General features: G+C 53.4%; 10 protein-coding genes across 10 annotated transcripts; 5 read left to right on the top strand and 5 right to left on the bottom strand.

Moving 5' to 3' along the window:
* Positions 1–729: 729 nt before the first annotated feature.
* On the bottom strand, positions 730–1,329 carry LTR77_004837 (uncharacterized protein; the record flags this gene model as incomplete). Its single annotated transcript, XM_064802088.1, has 1 exon — positions 730–1,329. One exon carries the CDS (start codon positions 1,327–1,329, stop codon positions 730–732), a length of 600 nt encoding a protein of 199 aa, XP_064659449.1.
* A 207-nt stretch (positions 1,330–1,536) lies between these two features.
* On the top strand, positions 1,537–6,884 carry LTR77_004836 (uncharacterized protein; the record flags this gene model as incomplete). Its single annotated transcript, XM_064802087.1, has 5 exons — positions 1,537–2,385; positions 2,435–3,035; positions 3,097–4,292; positions 4,346–5,800; positions 5,853–6,884. The coding sequence occupies 5 exons, from the start codon at positions 1,537–1,539 to the stop codon at positions 6,882–6,884; spliced, it is 5,133 nt and encodes a 1,710-aa protein (XP_064659448.1).
* A 479-nt stretch (positions 6,885–7,363) lies between these two features.
* LTR77_004835 (uncharacterized protein) lies at positions 7,364–8,310 on the top strand (the record flags this gene model as incomplete). Its single annotated transcript, XM_064802086.1, has 2 exons — positions 7,364–7,476; positions 7,539–8,310. 2 exons carry the CDS (start codon positions 7,364–7,366, stop codon positions 8,308–8,310), a joined length of 885 nt encoding a protein of 294 aa, XP_064659447.1.
* A 175-nt stretch (positions 8,311–8,485) lies between these two features.
* LTR77_004834 (uncharacterized protein) lies at positions 8,486–9,829 on the bottom strand (the record flags this gene model as incomplete). Its single annotated transcript, XM_064802085.1, has 1 exon — positions 8,486–9,829. The coding sequence occupies one exon, from the start codon at positions 9,827–9,829 to the stop codon at positions 8,486–8,488; it is 1,344 nt and encodes a 447-aa protein (XP_064659446.1).
* Positions 9,830–10,147: 318 nt separating this feature from the next.
* LTR77_004833 (uncharacterized protein) lies at positions 10,148–10,533 on the bottom strand (the record flags this gene model as incomplete). Its single annotated transcript, XM_064802084.1, has 4 exons — positions 10,148–10,177; positions 10,242–10,271; positions 10,331–10,462; positions 10,525–10,533. 4 exons carry the CDS (start codon positions 10,531–10,533, stop codon positions 10,148–10,150), a joined length of 201 nt encoding a protein of 66 aa, XP_064659445.1.
* A 2,654-nt stretch (positions 10,534–13,187) lies between these two features.
* Positions 13,188–14,495, top strand: LTR77_004832 (uncharacterized protein; the record flags this gene model as incomplete). The annotated part of the gene is made up of 2 exons (XM_064802083.1): positions 13,188–13,358; positions 13,410–14,495. The coding sequence occupies 2 exons, from the start codon at positions 13,188–13,190 to the stop codon at positions 14,493–14,495; spliced, it is 1,257 nt and encodes a 418-aa protein (XP_064659444.1).
* A 46-nt stretch (positions 14,496–14,541) lies between these two features.
* On the bottom strand, positions 14,542–17,028 carry LTR77_004831 (uncharacterized protein; the record flags this gene model as incomplete). Its single annotated transcript, XM_064802082.1, has 2 exons — positions 14,542–15,912; positions 15,937–17,028. The coding sequence occupies 2 exons, from the start codon at positions 17,026–17,028 to the stop codon at positions 14,542–14,544; spliced, it is 2,463 nt and encodes an 820-aa protein (XP_064659443.1).
* Positions 17,029–17,783: 755 nt separating this feature from the next.
* On the top strand, positions 17,784–18,568 carry LTR77_004830 (uncharacterized protein; the record flags this gene model as incomplete). The annotated part of the gene is made up of 2 exons (XM_064802081.1): positions 17,784–18,200; positions 18,272–18,568. 2 exons carry the CDS (start codon positions 17,784–17,786, stop codon positions 18,566–18,568), a joined length of 714 nt encoding a protein of 237 aa, XP_064659442.1.
* Positions 18,569–18,590: 22 nt separating this feature from the next.
* On the top strand, positions 18,591–21,021 carry LTR77_004829 (uncharacterized protein; the record flags this gene model as incomplete). The annotated part of the gene is made up of 5 exons (XM_064802080.1): positions 18,591–18,604; positions 18,631–18,689; positions 18,739–19,202; positions 19,263–19,323; positions 19,370–21,021. 5 exons carry the CDS (start codon positions 18,591–18,593, stop codon positions 21,019–21,021), a joined length of 2,250 nt encoding a protein of 749 aa, XP_064659441.1.
* Positions 21,022–21,146: 125 nt separating this feature from the next.
* Positions 21,147–21,656, bottom strand: LTR77_004828 (uncharacterized protein; the record flags this gene model as incomplete). Its single annotated transcript, XM_064802079.1, has 1 exon — positions 21,147–21,656. One exon carries the CDS (start codon positions 21,654–21,656, stop codon positions 21,147–21,149), a length of 510 nt encoding a protein of 169 aa, XP_064659440.1.
* Positions 21,657–21,908: the final 252 nt, after the last annotated feature.

The raw sequence follows: 21,908 nt of genomic DNA, 5'->3' as shown, positions 1-21,908 counted from the left end.
CTGCGAATCAATGACATCATGAAGTTTGCCTTCGAAGTCCTAACAGAATCCCCTACCAAAGCAAACCGCACTCGTATCGATGTGACTGTCATGTTGGACAATACCGACATTTCAAGGCCGTGCGGATTGAGGACGTAGTGCTGCCTCGGCTTGCATCGAGTCCGGTACTGATAAGGTCGCGAAGAAAGTTAGTAAAGACGAAATCGTTGATTATCTCCTAGTAGCAGCCGTCAACAACAAACAATCTTCAAGGCCAGTATAATCTGGCAGCTGACAAGGCTCGAACACCTTCATGACACCCATTCAGCCTCGTCGAGCTGCTCAGACCTCCGTCAGAAACTCCCCAGCCGCCTTGAAGCTACGATCAGGGAAGAGCTGGTTAATCCCCCCTAACGAGTCTCAAGCTCCTTTTGCACTACTGAGAAGGATACCGGTAGGCACAGCTTTGAGTTGCGCATCTGCTTCACGTTCAGAGAACGTATGGTGGGCTGTCTGCGGTCCCCACGATGTGCTGAGATTGTTGGCTTCTAGGTCGTGCGTCTCAAGCGTAGAGATTTCAAAGGTGGACCCTATCCCGTGTCAGAAAAACTCGACAATCTCGGGGTTAGGGAGATTCTGCACCTACCACGTACACGAGCAACAATCTCAAAGACTTGCAAAAAGGTAAGTATGCTAATCGGCCACGGCTTGGAAACCGATCGCAGCCATGTGCTCTTAGTGACAATGCTCTTAGAAATGTTTAACGACGATGTCAACTCTATCGCGCATTCCCACCACACTGCTCGGCACCAATACATACTCAATGCCTCTCTCCTGCAGCAACTGGCGGAAGGCTTGATCGATTCGACGCCATTCTTCTTGATCTTTCGGCATCAGCCTCGTTCCATCATCAACAAGCCAAGAACATCCGGCCTCGCAAACGAAGACCAGTCCTTGCTTCATTCGCTCTTCGAGGATCGAATATGTCGGTAGCTCAAGCAGCCGCTGCTTCCCTTCCTCGCCCACCAAAAGTCGAGCGTAGACGACTGGGTCAAGTCCAGAGCGATCAGAAATGTACCAGGAACGGCGGACTTCCAGATCCGATTCCGCATCGTACTGGGCTTGGATGATTGCTTCTTGCAACACGAGACAACGTTCCGGCGTGTTGGCAATGTCGTGGCGATGAATATCGACGCGCCGCATTACGTTACGTGCGACTTCCGAAACGATTTTGGGCGGGGGTTCGACCTGTCTGCTTGCGTAGAAGTCGGCCAAAGCTTCCACCAGTGTTGTCTTGCCGGTACACTGAGCGCCAATGATGAAGATGTTCTTTGGTGCCGCGTTAGACATCGCGTTGATGACAAGAATAGTTTGAACGAGCTCGGAGGACAGGAAGACCAAGTGCAACCGCTCGCTATGAGCTCCCCTTTGCTGCCCCTGCTAGCTTCATGTTGTGTAACATGAACTTGCATGACCCCACGGACGGTCGAATCTTTGAAATCTGGTCGACTCCTTCTCCCATCATGGTCCATCGTGACACATCAATGATTGTCCATGATGTCTGGCCTGAAATCGTTCCGAGCTACCCTCCAGCAGGAGATTCTGCCCACAGACGAGAACTGGACATATTTGGTCCCAAACCTGCCCTCATCTGGAAAGCTGGATGAGGCAGGCGCAACAAAGTCCATCTCGTTCGTCTCTTCAAAGGAGGAGCAGTATGCGGAACTAAAGATCGAAACCCTCACCTCCAACAGGATAACACGGTTCTACAAGGCGCACTTGTTTCTCGCTCTCAACGTCGCCAACTTTAGGCTACGCATGCCCAAAGAGTCCGAGGACCAGGAGATCACTTTCGCACCATGGCGCGAGTCCGCAGGTTACCTGGCCGGGCTGTTGAAGACTGGTATCTCGCTGAACAATGTTCACTACAGCTTCTTCGGCCATTCCAACAGCCAACTGAAATCGCGTTCCTGCCTCCTGTTTGCAGCCACGAAACCGGAGATTTCAGTGATGGTCGAGGCTCTCGGTGACTTCTCCAAGATGAAGTCTGTTGCGAAGAAGGTCAAACGGATCGGGCTGCTCTTCTCTACTGCCGAGGTGGCAGTCCAGCTGGACCCGGATCGTTGCGAAGACATCGACGATGTTGTGTTCCAAGACTACACATTCACGGACGGCTGCGGACTGATCTCGGAGCAATTAGCGAGGACTGTGGTCCAACGGCGCAATATCGTGTTCCGCAATAAGCGGTATCTGCCTTCGGTTTTCCAAATTCGTTACAAAGGCTACAAGGGAGTCCTCACGCTGGCGCCCAGCCTGAAGGGACAGTTTCAGGTACAATTCCGGCAGTCTATGAAGAAGTTCACCACCGCAACGGACAACTCTTTCTCGGTTGTGGAATGCTCGAAGGTGAGCTTGACCGTTGAGAGTTTGCCACGCAGGCGGGCTGACTTCGCAGCCTTACTCATTTGGCTATTTGAACGATGAAGTGATACTTCTCCTGCACTCACTCGGGATATCAGCGGAAATGCTCCACCGGAAGCAAGCCGAATACCTGCACTTTTTGGATCAAGTCTCTGGAGGAGACCCGCGAGCAGCTTTCCGGTTCCTGTCCTACCAGAGTGAGATTGGCTTGGCTGAGAAACTGTTGATAGACGGTGTTGAGTCTGTCATGCCATCATTGCAGAAGATGGTAGGACAGGAGCGTGCCAAGATGCTCAGCAAACGAGATGTTCAGCGCTGCCGAATCATGATCCCCAACTCAAGGCTACTTTTTGGCGTCTGTGATCCATTCAGCACGGGAGATGCGCGAGGCAGACTGAAACCGGGAACATGCTTTGTTCGCATCACTGACGATGCCACTGGAGAGGCCAGAACGATCATCAACACCGAGGTCATGGTCACTCGAAATCCGTGCTTGCATCCAGGAGACTTGCAAAAGTTTCGAGTCGTCGACATCCCCGGCTTCTCACATCTTGTGGACTGTATCGTGTTTCCTGTGTGTGGAAAGAGACCAAGTGCCGATCTGATGTCGGGCGGTGACCTGGATGGTGACAAGTGTGAGTCGGAATCTTGTTGAACTTGACGTTCGTCCTTGTGCAATACTGACGTTCCTCCCAGTCTTCGTTACGTGGGACCCTGATATCATTCCTACACAGATCGCGGAGTCGGCTGAGTATCCAGGAGTGAGGGAGCGCATACACTTTGGACTTATCACCGACGATGAACGAGCCGAGTTCTTTGCCGGATACACCAGCGCTTCTCTGGGACGAGTGAAGAATTTGTATCTGGACTGGGCCAGACTGCGCGGACCAATGAGCGACGAGTGCCAACAACTCAACCGACTGTTTTCGCAATGCGTTGACGGCAACCGTATAAGGATTCCACCTGAACTCGAGAAGCTCCCCAAGCCAGCAGCAGAAGTGGCAACTTTCATCCTCGACGAACTGCATGCTGCTGCCACGGATTCTCTGCATACTACACCTGCCCGTCATTTCGAAAGTATTGACAGTTCAGAGGACTTAATGGACATTCTGGCCAATCGCGATCACTTTGCTTTGTCTGAGTTCGAGCTCATCAAATTAGTTCTGCGGCGATGTGATCGGTTGCTAGAGGATTCAGGACCGTACTCTCCGCTGTTCAACTATGCAGCACTTAGCGATGAAGAGAAAGCCTGGCTTTTGGGCCGAGTCCCTTCAAAGACGATCAAGCCAAACCTTGTTCTGAACGGACTTCTCCAGTCAGACCTTGTAATGCCCGCTGAGCTTGAACAGTTCGGTCTTGATCATTCGGCTTTGCATTGGAAACCGGTATTCTTGTCAAGTTGTGATCGGATGGGCCGTTTTCTTGACAGTGCAAGCCGCACGTCTGAGCTATTCCACAAAAAGCTCATCATGATTCAAGCTGACGAGCGTCTCGTACTGATGATCTATATCCCAAACCAGATACCTGCAGAGAAGGAAGTACAAGTCGATGCTTCCGTACGGATCTTTGCCGTTCCACGATCGACTACTCACACCTCCGCCCCTTGTTATGTTACTCCCACCAAGGCAAATTACCGACTATACTGCGATCGTACGTCCTTCCAGCTGTATCAAGGCGAACGCCGGAACACTTTCGTCTTCCTTACCAGAGGTCCCACCAACAACACCGCAATTGGACTGACGTCCGGTCAGGGTGAGCATAGGCGACGCAAACAGCAAACGATCGATGAAGGGGTCAACTTTGACTGCCGAGCAAGTGTAGCACTCCAAAAGATCAACGAATCAGTTCGGAGTCATGTGGGTCGGATGAACCGAGCCGGTGTTCTGGCTGCGGTGAGTATGAGTTTGCGTACGATCTAGCTGTCCGGTGTGCTGATGCTGCTCAGGAGATCTACGTCATCAGCAACAGAGACGTCGCGTCCATGCGAGTACTCGATCAGTGGCTTCATTATGTTGATACTCAAGAAGTTCTGCCATTGTTCCAGTCATCACATCAAGAGTACCGCGTCCCGACGTTGAATGATGTGGACTGGAGTGGCCACACGCCCACCGTTGCAAAAATCGTTCGACATGGAGACCTCTCCGATGTGAGCAACTCCATGACAACGCAGGAGCTACAGGACGTTCTGAGCCTCTTCAATACTACTGGTCAGAAAGTCCGCCTACGAGAATTCTGTGTGACACTGCTGGCCACTATGCCAGTTGACAGAGTCGAAGAGAAATTGCCATTGGTCCAGGCGATGGCGCTCTGCTTATTAGACGCACCATACTTGGTAGACACTGTGCTTCAGTCGGAAACCTACATGATGCTCAAACACAGACTCAAGGACGACGTCGATGCGGTGTTTCCCCTCTTGCTCGAAAAGCTGGTTCTGAGCGTCAACTCTTTGGGTGTATTTGTGAAGCACCCATTCCGGATAGTCCTATGTGAGACAGAGCAAATGTCTATACAAGCGTTCTCGCAGCTTGTTGAACTAGTGGCATTGACGGTGAGAGAGCCAGAGTTCGCCCTGGACATACTGCTGGAATGCCTTGAGCCGGAATCGACAAGGCTACTAGACGGGCCAGAAGTTGTCGTCCAGCAGTTGGTGAAAAGTCTCACTGGCATTGCGATGAACCACATTGACGAAGCTGTGGACGGTGGGAAGCTTGCAAAGCTGAGCTTGAACCTCACCAGAAATGGCATGAGTGATGGATATGAAGTTGTAAAGGCCAGCATCCGCATCGATGCTGCCGAAGCTCAACCAAAGGTCGGCGATCACATTCGCTTGGTTACTTCCGATGCGCCTCAGAATGCTCCAGCAATGCAGCCAGCTACTCTGGACACGCTCGTCATTAGGTCGGACCAAGGATCCGTGAGCTTTCGGTGCCTGCATGCTCTCCCTCCATACGTGGCCGACTGTAGCTGGCGCTACCGACACTGCGGCTCTTTTACAACAACGAAAGCCATGTTTGATGCCGTGACTCGACTTTATGCCGAGAAGTCCGCATGCTGTGGGATCTATCGTTGGCTCGTCGGCAGTACTACGAAAGATGAGCGAGCAGATAGACAAGAAGCTCTAACTGTACCAAAGGCTCAATGTGAGACTCTCAACAACAGCCAAAACGAGGCGCTGAGCGCAGCAATTTGCCATCCTCTGACGTTCTTGTGGGGACCACCAGGAACGGGAAAGACGTACACCATCGTGACCATCATCCATGAGATGCTTCGAACGTTCCGAGATTCCCGGTTCCTCATCACAGCACCGACGCACAATGCTGTAGACAACATACTGAGACGTCTCGTTGCCGGCCATGATGCCGAAGTGCTGTCATACAAGCCGCTTCGAGTCTCAACAGACGTAAGTGACGAGACCTGTTGTGATGAAACATACATTTCTGACACTCTAAAAGGTTCGAAAGGTCTCACCAGATCTGATGGCATACACCTGCGATGCGATGGTAGGCAAAGACCTCTCCGAAGGCTTCCGCGGTCGTCGCGAAGCGCAGAAGCGTGTGAAGCAAAGCCGCCTTGTGTTCACTACATGTGCCGGCGCTGGCTTGGGTCTGCTGCGTACAGAAGACTTCGACGTCGTTCTCGTTGACGAAGCATCTCAGCAAACGGAACCGGAGACTTTGATACCCTTGACCAAAGGCTGTCAGCGTGCCATTCTTGTTGGGGACCATGTGCAGCTCCGTGCCACTGTTGGCAGGCACGCAGAGACGACCGGCTTCAATGTGTCGTTGTTTGAGAGACATTATACAGGACCGGATGTACCTGGGGTTGCTAAGGTCATGCTGGACACTCAATACCGCATGCACCCGGACATCTGTTCCTTCAGCTCGAATACCTTCTATGACGGGAAGCTACAGTCGGCTCAAGCGATGAGCCGGATACCATTACCAACATCGCAGTTCCCATGGCCGAAATCTGCTCGCAAGGTGTTCGTCCAGGTCGAGAGTACGGAAGACATTGGTCGGCAGTCGAAGTCGAATATCGGGCAAGTACAAGTGTGCAAGAGGATCTGCACCCTCCTGTCAACTGCACCTAGCAGGCCTGCTTCGGCCGGCGCAGACTCCAGCCGGGTCGAGAAAACCGAACAGCCAAAACCAGATATTGCCATCCTTACGCCGTACACCGCTCAACGGGAGCGGCTCAAGGAGGCCATACCAGGTTACACTGTCTCCAGCATCGATGGCTATCAGGGCCGTGAGGCAGATATCGTCGTGTTCTGTACTGTTCGAAGCAACGCGCACTACGACATCGGGTTCGTCAACGACCTTCGCAGGCTGAATGTGGCGATAACGAGGGCAAGAGCTGGGCTCATCATTGTGGGAAACAGAGCAACTCTGACAACTCAAGCGGGTGAAGCGATCGACAGTGAGAGCAAGACGGTTTGGAAGAGTTTGTTGGATCAGTGTGTAGAGCTGCAACTCCCAGGGTAACCTCGGAGTTCGAAGATGTTTCGCAAATGCTGGCAGAGGAAGCATCAAGAAGGGACAAATTTGACCACGACGTGGTTAGAGCATCGCATACACCTAAATGGTTGAGGTTCAGGTCCATCCCCGGTGTACCGATCAGCAATTGTAATGGTCTGCTGCAACAACACCGCCTTTCCAACCCTCGCCAGTTGTCAGCATGAGTGGCTGAGATCGGAGTCGTCCGGAGAGACATGACACATCCTGTTCTGCCTGCTGTTCATATTGCGAGCGTAGAGTTTGAGCATGAAGATACAGAGTGCTGTGCAATGATGAAGCATCCTCGGAGAAGGCATCCAAAAGAAGGCAACGCATTTTCCTTAGCGTCCATTGCCCGGATCTATCCGAGGTGATGTCAATCTCGCGGGCCCGAGCTCGATCGAAATGAAGACGACGTCGAGCCCTCCAATGATCTCCTGTTACTTAGATCAGCCAACGACACCACAATGTCCTCCACCGTAGCGAAGAAGAAGCTGGTCGTCTGCGGCGGCAATGGCTTCCTGGGCAGCCGCATCTGCAAAGCCGCCGTAGCCAGAGATTGGGACGTCACGAGCATCAGGTAGGTACGGCACCCATTCTTCCCATACCTCCTGATTGCGTCCGTACTCATATCATCCCCAGCCGCTCCGGCGAACCCTCCTGGCCCTCCGTCTCCGCCCACACCACCGCTCCTCCTTGGTCCAAGAACGTAACATGGCGCAGCGCCAACATTCTCCACCCCTCCACCTACGCCGCCGATCTACAGGACGCTACAGCAGTGGTGCACTCAATGGGTATTCTACTCGAAGCAGACTACAAAGGTGTAGTGACGGGCAAGGAGAACCCAATATCCGGCCTGCGACGCGCCTTCTCCAGCACGAAGATGGGCGCCAACCGCAATCCCATGGAGGACAGCGGTGATGTCGGGGGCGTGGAAGCAGGGGAGAAGGACGGGCAGTTGACGTATGAGCTTATGAATCGAGACTCCGCGATCATACTGGCGAAGGCGGCGGATAAGGCTGGAGTGAAGGATTTCGCGTATGTCTCTGCAGCTGCCGGAGCACCAATACTGCCTGGACGGTACATCTCGACGAAGCGAGAGGCGGAATCTACAATCTCGTCTGAGTTCCCGAAGATGAGGAGTCTGTTCATCCGTCCTGGATTCTTGTTCGACAGCAGTCGTGGCTTTACTATTCCGATGGCTGCTGTGACATACGGTGGCTTTTTGGTGAACAGCCTGACTGGAGGCAACTTAACGTGGCTGATGGGTGCTGGCGGCGCTAAGCCGATGAAGGCTGATATGGTAGCTGAGGCGGTGGTGGAAGGGCTGGATGATGACAAGGTGAAAGGCCCGGTGGAGGTTAGAGAGATCGAGGAGCTGGCGAACAGGGCCTGGAGGCGGGCGATGCTATGAGAGGACAGGTTGTTATTGCGTTTGAGCGTTGGCGTCAAAGCTCTGCTTACTTGTGCATATGAACATGTAACATTATGACACTGTGCTTTCATACGCTCTATCGCCGAATGCGGGTGTCATAAAACAAATCAGCGCTGCGTCAACCATGCCCCTCCATCTGATCTATAGCAGTAATTTAGTCCAGCTCGTCTAAGACGCCTCCTTTGGGTGCATCTTTGGTGTCCTTCGACGACGTATCTTGTAGCATGTCGGAGATGCTCATCTTCCTCACTTCTTCTTGAACGTGGTCCGGCTTGTCTCGCATGCCTGGAGCGTCCTCAGCTGGCCCGTCCGCTTGCGGCGGATTCGGCTCTGCAGCACTCGCGGGTTGAGATTGGGGACTTTTGCTGGGCAACTCGTCGGAGTCGCGCTGTTCCGCGTGCCCGTTGACTTCTGGCGCACGCACTGGCTCTTCTCTGGTCTCCTCCTTAGCCGCGGCGCCCCTATCCGCCTTCGCTCCAACCTCTGCACCAGCGAACCGTCCAATCACCTCTTCGTCCTCTTTGCTTGCCTTCTCCAGCTGCTCGCCCCACAACAGATTCAGAGACACACAGAAATAGACGTCTCCAGTCTTCCTGTTCTTGAACACATATCGCAGCGAATGGCTCTTCTCATCAATATACTTGATCACCTTGATGCTGAACCCGGGCAGCTTAAGCGCGAAGTTGCCGAAGTCGAGATAAGGATTGTAGAAGTCTCCGCTGTATGTTCGGCCCTTCTCGAACATGAGGGCTTCCCGGTTGGATGTTGAGAGGAAGTGCTTGCGGCGTTTCTCGGCATTTTCTGGGAGGTTTAGGCTCTTCCGTATCTCCTGGCCTGAGCCACTGGCACCCTCGTGGAGGACGTCGTCTTCCTCCTTCCTGTCTGGCTGCTGTCCTTGATCGTCTCCAGCCTTATCACCGATGTGAAAAGCGAACCAGCACGACAATGCTGGACCATAAAGCCACGGCTCATCAGCATACGCATCCATCTCCAATCCCGGGTCCACAAAGTCCTTCACGATCTTGAACGCCGTATTCACCCCCGGCGGCAATCTGTCTCGTACAGGATGATCAAAGTCATTGCCCCAGACCACATCTTTCGACGGTAGATCCTGCTTCGGCACAAACGTGAACCCAATCGAGTATTGATCCTTCTCATGCAACGGGTCGTCAAAGTACGGTGACGACAAAGGGCTGGAAGAAGGCAGGCCTCGGTAGCCGCGTATTCGGACCTTGATCGATGCGTCGAGGAACTCGTTCGAGACGTGTGTAGGCGTTGACGTGTTGACATAGACTTGTTTGTGGGTTGCGGTGTCGTACGACGGACCAGCGGTCACGAGAAGGCGGTATTTGTCTGGGTCGTCTTTTTTCTTCGCCATGCTTGTTGCTGCGGCGTTGGAGGAGTTGTTGTCGTTGAGGTCGACGCTGTTGCGGGGACTTGAGGAGGGGCTGCTGGCGGTTGGGACGGCGGAGGCGAGTTTGGATTTGAGTGCTGACATGTTTCGTGTCGTTGTTCCTGGGGTTGTTGCAGCATGGAATGTACAGCATAACTACCTTCTACCACGACGACATTCACGACGGTCTAGACCACGAGATCGACGTTCACGAGCAACTGTATTCACATGAAAGTGGTGACGTCGGTGGACGAAGACCCTGGGTTGCGGTCTCAGAGTTCAGACCCCCCCACCGCCCATCCCTTTTTTCTACAACAGACATCGAATGTAACAGCGTTAACAGCGTTTTGAAAGATACAGACGAGCGATTGGATGCCATTTCGTTCAATGCTGATCGACCCTGGCTGAAGTCATAAACCCTTCCTACTTCTTGCCGCTCTTGTTCATCTGGGACTGCACAGGCACATCCATTAATCTCTGGAACATCCAAGGGACACAGATATGTGTGGAAGCTTACCTCGATGCCCGTGGTGATCTTGTCGTCGTACTGTTCACAAGATCAGTAACGTCTCAACATATGCAAAGCTTCTCACCGACGGTACACACCTTGTCACCATAGCCGGCCTTGTCAGTAGCCATATCCACGCCCTTGCCAACGCCGCTGTTCGAGGAGCCACCGCTGGAGCTAGAGTTCCCGCTGCTGGAGCCACCGCTCGCCTTGCCGGCCATGTCCTTGATCTGAGACGAAGAAGACATTAACATTGCGACTTCTGCTTGCATGAGAGCCGTCCAGTCCGTACCTTGTCCATGTTTATCGAAGAGGTAAGATTAGATGAATGTATATGAGATTGGTTTTTGATTTAATATATTTCGAGAAACAGAACAACCACGACCCAGCTACTTGTACTTATGCTATATGTTGGATGATGCAGCGGTACCACCGTCGAGCTCTCTAGCTGCCAACTCTAAAAGGTGTTCTGGCCAACTCTCGAGCTCGATCCTGCCCGCAATGATGTTGCTTTTACGTGGGGACCAGCTCGTCATGGTGGAACTCTATCACGGCCACAGCGCTTCACGTCTTCCGTGCTAAGCAAACCATCATCTCAGCTCAGGGATCATACGCTGTGGATAAAGGCGCCCAGCCGTGTCCCAGCAACGAATCTTGCACGCTTTTTCGACCGGATCATTGGCCAGGACCGGAGTCGCGGAACGGTACCAGGTCCAAAATGGTATACACTGTAAGCTGCTCTACTTTTAGGGTGTACCAGCGCTGCTGTTTGATGGCCTTCGCTTCGAGACCTTGTTGCGAGCTGCTTCAAATTCTACATTGGCAGACCGCATGATATCTGCGAGTCGGGTTACTCACCACAGCTTCTCCTATTCATCAGGCACTGTGAGTTGTCTTTGTGGACCGACCACATGGCCACGTCCGGCGACCATCCTTATATGAACTGATATAGATGGTGAGATTCTGGTCTATGTGCATACGGTCTCGGCCGCCGTGAGTCTCAAACATTGCAACGTAAGTCTCGTTGTGAAAGAGATGCTCAAGACAACGGTATGAGACAAGTTCCCCTGACACTCGTTCATTGTTCTTGAACGGCGTCTTATATAGAATCACCCAGCGTCTTCACTATCTCTACTTAGGTTGCACGCGGCTATCCTCCCAACCTCTATTCAATTCTTACACCACGAACGACAACAATCTTCTCACAAGCATCCTCTCGGCTCAGACAACGTATTCAACACCCTCGCAAACAGTCGACATGCATATCATCGCCATTCCCAGCGTTCTCATTCTTGCTGCCGCAATCTGGCCTCTCTGGAACGCCGGAATCTTCTCTGGCCTTGCACACACTACTGGAGCTGAGAAAAAAGCCCAGTCACGCCATACTTCGACGAAACCTCAGCCACAGCCAATGCATGGAGTACTTGCTCCGCACGAATTCAACGCGACTCAACACTAAGCAGCTCTGGATCATGCGACATCGTATCGACGCAAATTCGAGCGCCTCGCAGAGCACCAACGCTGGCAGCTTGTGCCTTATGCAAGGCGACTGAGGGAACAAGGCGTGGCGTGTGCATAGTTCTAGAGCCGATGAGATCTCCGAGCAGGGAGAAGCATGGGAGTGATGTAATGACCAAGGCTGTTTCGTTTTCGGATATTTGATCCCATCAATGAATAGGTCAATGAAAGCCAATACTGCAACACGAAGACATAGTAGCCAATTGTGAATTGCGGGATTCGCACAACAGAGTTCGGCTGTTCAAGCTCCAAGTATCTGTAAAATACCATGGTAGAGCAGTTTTGAAGCCACTTCCGCTCTGGAAGAGCTCCATCGCATTCGCGCTTGAAGCAATAGCTTGGACGCAGAATGGCACCTCCCATAGCTTGCGGAAGAGCTATCTCTGCAATGTCTGCAGCGAGGCGGCGGCCCAGGTCGACCCAAGATTTAGGGCTGATCGAAGATTTATACACCGCCTAATGCCGCCCTCATGGGTACGATAGAAAACACGATTGAGGAGAAGGACAACGTACCTCGGATAACCACCCACCGCGATATCAATGCTGACTTGACTTGCATCCTGTATTAGGCAGGGAGAAATGTCAGGCTCCATCATATTCGACCGGATCTTGTTCGGTCCGGATGACTGTCCACCAACGCGCAGAGTGAGATTGCGCAAAGCGAGCCATGCAAATACCGAGGTCGTCAGTCCCACGACCTACCTCCCATCGTACAAGGAAGCACAGGTGGATACTTCGAAGCAGCCCGCGACTATAACGACCACCGAGCTATCGAGCCCGAGCACACTCGACGAGCTCTCGCCGCGACCTGAGCATTCCTGCTCCAGACTCTGCAAGGGTACTTCCTGTCGAGCGGATCCAACATGGCGGCCAACTGTACTGCAGATTCGACCGCTGATGGGCATTGCGGCGCTCTGCCTTACTGTAGCGTGTGTCTTCGCCTCATTTGCAGTGCTTGTTGTATCGGACGGACAGCCGGTTCGTGTGGTCCAGCTTCGTGTTTAACTTCGCACAATTCACTGCTGACGCCGACCGCAGATCGAACATTGGCCGATACAGCCCACGGTGTATCTCGCTATTGCGACAGCAATGGGAAATGTCGGTATAGCACTTGCACGGATGCAGGCCCTGCCTATCAGCTGGTGGTACAGCGCTCTTCGAGGCCGAACAATTGGCTCTCTCGAACGGCAATGGCAGATATCTCGCAGCCTGGTGCAAGCTGTCTGGCACAGCCGCGGCATCAGCCTCCTGACCTTAGCCAGCATAGCAGGATCTTTGGTCGTCATTGACGGCCCTTTGGTAAGACGCTTCCTGCCACCGTTCCTTCAGTTCATCAATCGTCTTTGACCAAGGATGTGCGAGCAATGGTGATCTTGGTGCTGACTTTGTTGATTGTACTCACAGATACAAAGAGCCTCTTCTGTCGTCCGGGCAGAAATGACACATCATGTGCAGCTGGATCTCGCCATTCCAGCTGAGCTCCCGCGCGGATTCTCCGGGTATCTCGAGAACAACAGCTTGCTCTCGCCTGGCTATATCGAGACACTGGGATATGATATCCTTTTCGAGCACCCAATTGAATTGTCCGGCAGCGGATGCAATGGCTCCGTAAGTGGTGCGAGTTTACCTCACGAAGGAAAGTATTAACATTACTCGCAGTGCAAGGCCACCATCCGTGGACCAGGAGTCTCCAAGGAAGGCTGCACGACGAGGACTTGGCCCATCACACCCCCAATGTTGAGTAGTATGAATGCCGCCTGGGGAATCTGGAAAGACAGCTTCACCACTGAGGGAACTCCTATGACCCGGCTCCCAGCGTTCTCAATCTACCTCGCCACGCCCTTCGAGCATCCAGTGCGTGAAGCCATGACGCTTGAGGTTGGCTACGTGGAATGGTCAGAAGATCTTCACGGCACTTACACTCTCAAGGAGTGTTATCTGTTGCCTGCGATCGTGGAGTACGAAATACTTGTCGAAGGATCGGTTGTCAGCTTGCCTCGAAACGCCGATCAAGGCAAAGTCTTGCACCTTGCCAATAACACCAACCCGTTCCGCTGGGCCAATGATAGCACTAGGCAAGAAAATACAATGATCTCCATCACGTCATTCATGGCTGTCCAGATGACCACGAACACCAGTGTTAACCTCACACCGACGAGCGGGGTATATTCCATAGAGTACTACTCTATGTCGCCGGAGACCTTTAGACATTTACGCCCCGGCTGGACTTCGAGCCGAAGTGTCGTTTTCAATGATCCCACAGAGACCGTGGTCTCTGAGATCAACCAGGCATTCTTGAGGGGATCCACCATGGTTGGCTCGTGGTCAAATTTGACTGAATTGGTCGACCCTGGCGTTGCCACCAACCAGTCCGTGATGGCTGCCCAGACCGTGACACAAAACGTGTTCCATTCGGACATGGTATGGTTTGCCGCCGCCGCAGCAGTCCAATTCGTGACTGTCTTCTTCATCTTGCCAATGTTCTGGGGTTATTGGACCGTGGGCAGCAACCTTACAATGTCGCCTTTCAGCACGGCGCTTGCTCTGGATGCTCCTTTGCTCAACGAGGTGAACTCTGCCGCTGGCCCTTGCGGTGTTGTTGAGAAGCTCGGAAGCGTCAAGATCAAGCTCGGCATGACCGGCGTTGTGGGCTCAGGCGCGGAAGTTGCTACCACTGGCAGATTAGGCCTTGACAAGGAGCGTGTAGTGTGGGAGCCTCGAAGGGGGGACAGGTTCTCTTCTTAGTGCTTTTGGTAGTATATCCAGTCCAGATGTGATATCGTTCTCATGTTCAGTCGTCCTTCTTAGCCAGCTGAAACATTCCCCCAAACCAACCGTACGCCCTCTCCAGCCGTCGTCCAAAGCGCCTCACAGTTCGATAGGGCAGCTTGGGGTTGGGATGTGGCTCATGGAACTGGATGCTCCTTTCAACATCAAGGTTAGTGGGCTGGAACTGCCACACTGAACCATACAGCTTCTCCGGCTTGAAGCCTGTCGAGGCCAGTGCATGCAGGAAATCGGTCCATGGGACCTCGCCGGGTGTCGCGCTGAGTGAAGGAGTGTAGAAGAGTGTACGGAAGACTTTCAGTGCTCGAGCATCGACAGAGAAGGTGGGTTGAGGATCTTGTTCGTTTGACGTTGGCTGTGGAGCGGTCACACTGGACTGAGGCCTTGCTACGCCTCTAGTCTTCTCCTTGGTTTTGACTCTCTTGGTGGCCACATCGTGGTCTATCGCTCTCTCGGTTCGCCGTTGAAGGTCGAAATACAAGTCGGACAGCGGTCTGCTCAAGCCTTCAACATCGACCACCGCCGTCTTCCCACTGCCACTTGCATTAGGATCTTCCCATTCCGGCGTTCTCTGCAGCGTTCTCGACTGCGCCAACAATCTATGCAGTACTGTTGACTCAATCTGGTTGCCAGGTTTCATCTGAAGGTTCTGATCGACTGCCAGCCAGAAAGCGTCCACATTCTCTTCGGCCCTCCGCATCGCTTCGACGTTCTCCTTCGAGCGTCGCTTGTCAACTGGATGATAGAACTTCTTGTCGGACGGATCACCAAGTCGCATGATCTTGCCATGGTTTGGACCTTCGGTGGCTTGTAGAAGAGCCTCCCACGGCTGGGACGTCCGTGCGAACTCTTCCTTGATGCTCTTTGACCTATCAACCATTTCGTGCTCGAAGCTCGCCGCCCAAGGCTGGTAGATCTGCAGCTGTCGCATGGCCTCGGTGATGATCGCAAGGTCTCCGATATTTTCAGCAACATATGGAGACAGCAGTTTCTTCGCCGCAGGCTCTGAGTGAACGAGCCGTTCCAGTTCGTCTACTACATTTGTGAGTCCTGCAAGGAAAAGGTCATGGCCATCTTCCCACAGCACTCTCATGAGCCACAGTAGTTCGCCCTCGATCTTGCGCAGCTGCAGGTTCGGTTTCGTTCCCACCTGCATCTTGGTGTATGTTGGGTCCCCATTCGGTGCACGCACGAACCAAGGACGGAACGACGGAGAAGCACAAGTAGCGTATTTGAGTTGGCCAAGTACGCCTTTGGACCCCTGGCCGAGATAGTGTTGAAACTTTAGAAGAGCATAGAGGTACTCTTCTGGTAGATCAAGATCAATGGCTATGTTGGTTTCGTGCTTCGTCTGCAGCCTTCGAAGGTCCTTGACCTGGAGCAACAGCTCATGCCATACCTCTAAACTCAGATAAGCAGAAGTCACCACACTCCCAATGACACGGCTCCACAGTATCTCCTCGCGCTTGAACTTGAAGAGCGGATGCTCCGAGCCGTCTGGGTGCCTAATGAGCTCTTGACGATGCTCTTTAAGCTCAAAGAGGGCCTCCGCAAAGTACCCTGGATCTTCACGAAGTGCCCAGATGTGGTCTTCAGCGGCAGTGGCTCTTGCGGTGAAAAGCGACTCGAGCCGGGCCAGATCCATGCCTGCTGGCACACGGTAAGGTGCTTCTGCGGCCATGACTGCGCGAGAGTCGAAGCCATTTACCATCTCTTTGGGTAGGGCAGGCTGCGCTTGGATGGTGTGCTGTTCACCTCCCAAATCTTCTGGCGGGATATCGTGCATGATCCGCTCACAGCAGCCGACCAGAAAATGCAGGGTACGCTGCTGCATCTCTAGGAGAAGCAGACCTTGTCCAGGATGCATGCCTCTCTGAGACATCAGCCAGTCGAACGCTTTGTCGTTGTCTTCCCACGCGATGAGCTCGCCGTAGGTTTGCGGAGTTGTACGGCCGGTGAACATCATGGTGTACTCGTTGAGAAATCCTGGAACCACAGCTTGGGTGACCATACCCAAGTGAGCGGCGTCTTCGCCCGCCGCAGCGAAGACGTCAGGTGTTTTCCTTGACCGAGATTCAAGAAATAAGAGTAGAGTCCGTGGTTTCGACAGATCCTCGAGATTGATGTACGGCCACATGTAAGCGTCTCTGAATTTCGTGCCTGCAGCACGTTGCCTTTCATTTTCCTTCCTGAACGCAGCGAAGTCGGGTCGATGAGTGGCGGCCATGTTGGGCCATACTGCCAGCAGGATCTCCTTGCGCTGGTTCTTCGTCTTCTTTCCCCATCGTTTGTGTATGGCTGGAGCATGCCGGTCCAGGATGGCCCGCAGCTGGTACCAGTCTGCGAAGATCTGCTTTGACCGATCTCTCGCCTCCCGTCGTACTTGCTGGGGCGAAAGAGACGTCGGCACAGGGAGATTTGTTCCAGCTCCGCCGCCCATTGCTCGCATGACGGCGTCTGGGTCGTTGAAGTCCAGGTCAGAGAGGTCCATGTTCGAAACGCTGAGCGGTCTATGAGCAGAACCAAAGTTTGACAAGTCTGAAAGTGTCCCTCTGACGAGATCGGGGCAAGAATGGAAAGGGAAGTGAATTGACAGGCATGCGAATGGGATCCGGGCGGCCGGTACGCTAGTGGATATGGCTTGGCAGGGGAAATGTTGGACTTCACTTCATCAGCTATTCACTCTCTCGGTCTCCCATACTTTCACATCAGTATATCTTTCACGATGACAGCCTTTGAGATACAGCATTTACCTTGTCACCTGGTGAAGCGTCTCCATACCAAGGTGTCAGAAACCACTGGCGGGGGAGGGTGCTGTTTCTCCTGCGGACGGATACCTGCAGAAGCATCCACTATTTCTCCGGTTTCTGATCTGTCAGTTCTCCTGATCGAGATGGCAGCAGCAAAATCAACGTACAACATCTAAATCATGTTCGTGGATGGTATGATCGTGTGAATGGCACAGACAAAGCTGTGTAGGTGCAGTGCCGTCAACCGGTATTCTCAGGGCTGTTCCTGGGCGAAAGACTTGTGTCGAGTGATCGCTCTTCTGTCCCGTTTGCTTGCTGTTTCATGTGCTCGACGTCACTTCACGCTAGCGCGGAACTGTTCACCTGTGGTTCTTTTACGTTGACTGCTTTCCAGCTTTTCACCAACCTACTTTCTTACCTTCGCACCAAGAGTTGTACGGCACCACCACACGGCCTTTTTCCCCACCTACGAGCCTTGATCGCACCGTACAAGACCATGCCGTGCTCTCACAGCACTCACAGCGTCGACAAATCCGCGAGCAAATCGATGTTGGGGAGGTACAAGACGTACAAATCTGGGACCAAGAAGCTCGTGGACTACCTTGTCAGCACTGGCAGCAAGTGCACGGATCTTAAGGCCATCATCAAGTCACTCAATTGCGGATTGCCAGCAAAGTCGTCCAAGAGCAAATCATCTGGTAGTCAAGCAGACCGCAAGCTGAAAACGCAAGATTTGCTCAAGCTTGCGCAAGCCATCGCCGACGCTGACCCGCCACTGGACGTTCCGGACACCGTCATTGGCGTTCTCGAGGATGTGATTGCAGGTCACGAGCAATGTGCGAATTGGTACGCGGCACTTGAGGATGGTGGCAAGCTTCAGAAGCAGAACGAGAGTCACCGCTTCTTCATCGAGGTATGTCTACCCAGAGCGAACTCTCGTATCGGTTCTACAGACTCTGACCATGGTCTTCCGTGCTACTCTAGGTCCTAAAGCGCATCCTCAAGCTGCTCACCTCCGCTCGAGCTAAGCTTGTCTCTACGGCGAAGCCCACCGTCAATCGAATGAGCACGCAATCGAAGTCGAAGAAAAAGAAGAAGGCGGACAACGATACTAACGGAACAGCCGACGCCATCAGCAACCTCTTCAGCCTTCTTCAAGTCGAAGACCCAACCGACGAAGAGGCATTCGAGGAACCGCCGCCGCCGTATCCATCTGCCACAACGACCGCTACCAGTTTCAAGCTTGAGACAGAAGATGATGACTCTGCTTTTGCGACATGATGCTTTCTCCGGGATCTGTATGATGTTCGCTGTTACGTACGAGACACCTGGCTGGAATACAGTCAAGGCAAAGTCAGCTTTCTCACCGCCAGCACTGTCACCGATGCCGCTTTTGGCTTGCGTAAGTCTATGCCTCTCACAACGTTTCAAGCTCTACTGACCTCTCATAGTTCGCTGTGTCGATGCCGAGTTCTCCGCAGTGAGCTCACAGCACTCGACAGCCTGTAGGGACATAGTCCATTTCTTCGGCCTCGTGTGGTTCACCCGCGAGAACGCCATCTGGCTTTGCCCTGCCGAGGCGAAGGGAAACACGGACGAGCCACGCAAGATCGACCCATCGCTCAACATCGTCGAACTCCTCTGTCCTGTCGCCTTTCTCTGCCTGCTCAGCTACAACAATGATGCTGGAGCGGTCTGCACCGCGGCTAGCGCTCGCAAGCAAGAGAAGAAGAATGTCGCTGAGCTGGAGTCATCTGGTTTGCATCACTTCTACGAGTTCTGCTGCGTATTGTGGAAGCTGGCTCCACAGTTACACGACATCGCGCACACGCAGACCTGCGAGCATATTGTGATCGACGAATTTGTTCAAGGGCTTGTGGACTGCCACAGGAACGGCAAGATGCCAATGTGGACGGTAGGTCACTGCGGCATTGCATGAAAGCAGGAGACACAACTGACCTTTCCATCTTCTCAGATCGTTGTGTGCCAGATCTATCTTGACGTCTACGATTTGCTCGGCGATCACATCTCGCACGGTGTCCAAGTACTGCTGGACACCTTCAAGAAACACAGCTGTCGCAGCGGACATTGTCGCCCTGAGGGATGAAACTGGTTTCTCGATGAGTGATGCTGGTGACGCTATGACAACACTCGAATGGGTGGCCAAAGCCTTCAATCGCTTCGAGGAGGCCACCTGGATCGCACCAGAGGGCGCTCACGCCTTACCGGCGAAGCAGCACACCCGTATTCGAGAGGAACTGGGGTGTTCGGCCTCTGCAATGGAACGTGCGCTCCCTGCTCATACTGGCGCCATCCTTGGAGATCTCAAGATTGGTATGCACGAGGCCGGCACCCAACTCGCCAATCACGGCTACTACGTGCTCTCGATGGCTCATCTGTACAAAGCACTCCGTGCCCAGGGCAAGCTCGACTCTGACTGGCAAGACATGGACTTTGCATTGGCGGCGTTCGACACAAAGCAACCGCTGCTCCCAAAACCCGGTCAGCCATATGATGGCGAAGCAGCAGTTCTTCATTACGTCATGTCTATGGGCGTTCCCACCCAAGGTGCCAGCTCCAAATCCTTTAAGAAGGGCTTACCTTTGCAAGTCGGACTGAAAGACGAGCGCAAGATTGCCATCAAGTCTGCTCTACTCTCCGGCCTCAGCGACCGCCAACAGGCCTGGAAGAAGAGTGGTCTGGGTTACTCCAAGATTAAGACACTCGAGGTCGTTCTGCACAGTCTGACGGCTTCCGCTTCGCAAGCAAAGGATAGCCCCTCTGCTCCTCGCGGATCGCAGGTCCGTGTGAGTTTCACACCTCTTCAGCTCCTAGCGACTTACAAGAAGGCTTTCATGGCGGACGAGCCGCAACTGAACTTCGACTACGCCAGCTTCATGGTCACCTGTCCTCGTCTGCTGAAGACGATCTCCAACAGTAGCACCATCAGCGGCGACCATTTCACCCTCGTCTCCGAACTCCTCAGGTCTCCGACACCGATCCCTGCCGTCGCCGAGGCGACCAACATCATCAAAGCTCACGTCGCCAACAGCGGCAAGCTCTTCATCAAGCAAGCCTACGACCAATCCAGCGGCCGCATTCCGAAAGCCATGCGTCCGAACATCGAACTTAATCTGGAGACTCGCGAAGCCAGCCTCGACATGTTCAGTACGATGTACGAGTACTCCAACACCAAATACGCCTTCTCCGGTCGCGCCATGGCTGTGTATCATCCCAAGGTGAAGCCGGAATTGTGCCCCGAAAAGAGTTGCAAAGGCCACGCTCTGCGCGAAGGCGCCGAGACGGACCCGCACGCCCACCACCACGGCGAGCGGGTTATGACGCATGGCTCTGCCCTGCCGAACGCAATCATGGACGAAGGCCTTGAGGCGGTGAAGAAGAACCCGGCGAAGATTGCGGCGGCCAGGAGCAGGACTGTGAACCACTACTTCAAGCTGTACGAGCTGGGCAAGATCACCGAGACGAAGCTTCGAGAGCTGGTGCGCAACATCATGGGTCTAGAGATCGCTCCGCGTGAGAAGCAGGGAAAGGACGACAAAGATCCGCTTTGGGCGTATGCTTTGACGCCGGAGAGCAGCATGTACATGCCGTGGTTTCAGGGTCTCGTGCTTGGAGGGGAAGCTACGCCAGCGCATTTCGGGGTGACGATTATGGTGAATGTGGCGCTGGTGGACTTTGATGCGGCTATCAAGGACGGGTTGGTGAAGGTATGAGGGAGGGTGGCGACTGTTTACGCTCGTAGGCACAACTGATGGAAGCAACTACGTGGTATGCGTATGGACAAGATGAGTGTGGCGCCAAAGCATTACTGAGTTGCAGTTTGAGCACTCTTACCGTCTCATCTATCAACTTCCGACTCATCGGTGTCCGTCTCAGAGAAAAAGCTCCGCCAAGCCATGGATTTTGGTTCGTGCTCCATACGATGGCACTCCAACCCTGGTCTCAACTTGTAACATATCCTTTTCCTGTCACCCTTCCCTTTGGTGTATTTCCGATAGGCGTCCGGCTCCAGCGGCAGCTCTTCTGCGCTCAAGGCATACTGAAAGACGTGTTCGGTCAGCTCAGCTGGGAGCACGGTGCCGGCGGTACTGAAGACGTTGTAGCGAATCTCGGGCCATGCGCGCTTCTGAAGAAATTCCAGCATGTCGCGAGAGCTCTGGTGAAAACAATCAGGCGGCTGGCGGCGCCAGCTTGGTGCGTAGTCGTCGTCATCTTCATCATCCTGTGGCGAATTGCAGTTGTGCTCGAGATAGGCTGTTCTGAGCAGGCGAGCTGCCGATGCGAAGTTGCGATAGCGGAGGAGGTGAGGCCGATCGGTTGGACCTAAGCACCATTGAAGACCGTCCATGTCGATTGTGCATCCATACTTCCAGTGATTTCTGCGGTGCGGTTCTCCGATGCATTTCCAGGAATCCGGGGGTACCAGGCAGTCGTACATCATAGCTTTGACGAGATTGTTGAGTACGCCGTGAGCCTTGTCAATCTCTTTGTCAGGAGTTCACGGAGATCCAGTATGAAACAAGGTCTTCAAGAGGACCAAAGCATTCAGCATGTCGCTGCCTCCTGGGTCCATTCTCCGAATGAGCTCAAGGCATTTCTC

Source organism: Saxophila tyrrhenica, assembly GCF_035928015.1.
Source record: "Saxophila tyrrhenica strain CCFEE 5935 chromosome Unknown scaffold_7, whole genome shotgun sequence".
Lineage (NCBI taxonomy): Eukaryota > Fungi > Ascomycota > Dothideomycetes > Mycosphaerellales > Extremaceae > Saxophila > Saxophila tyrrhenica.
Note: the sequence above shows the minus strand (reverse complement) of the source record. Positions and strands in the feature narration are given on the sequence as shown.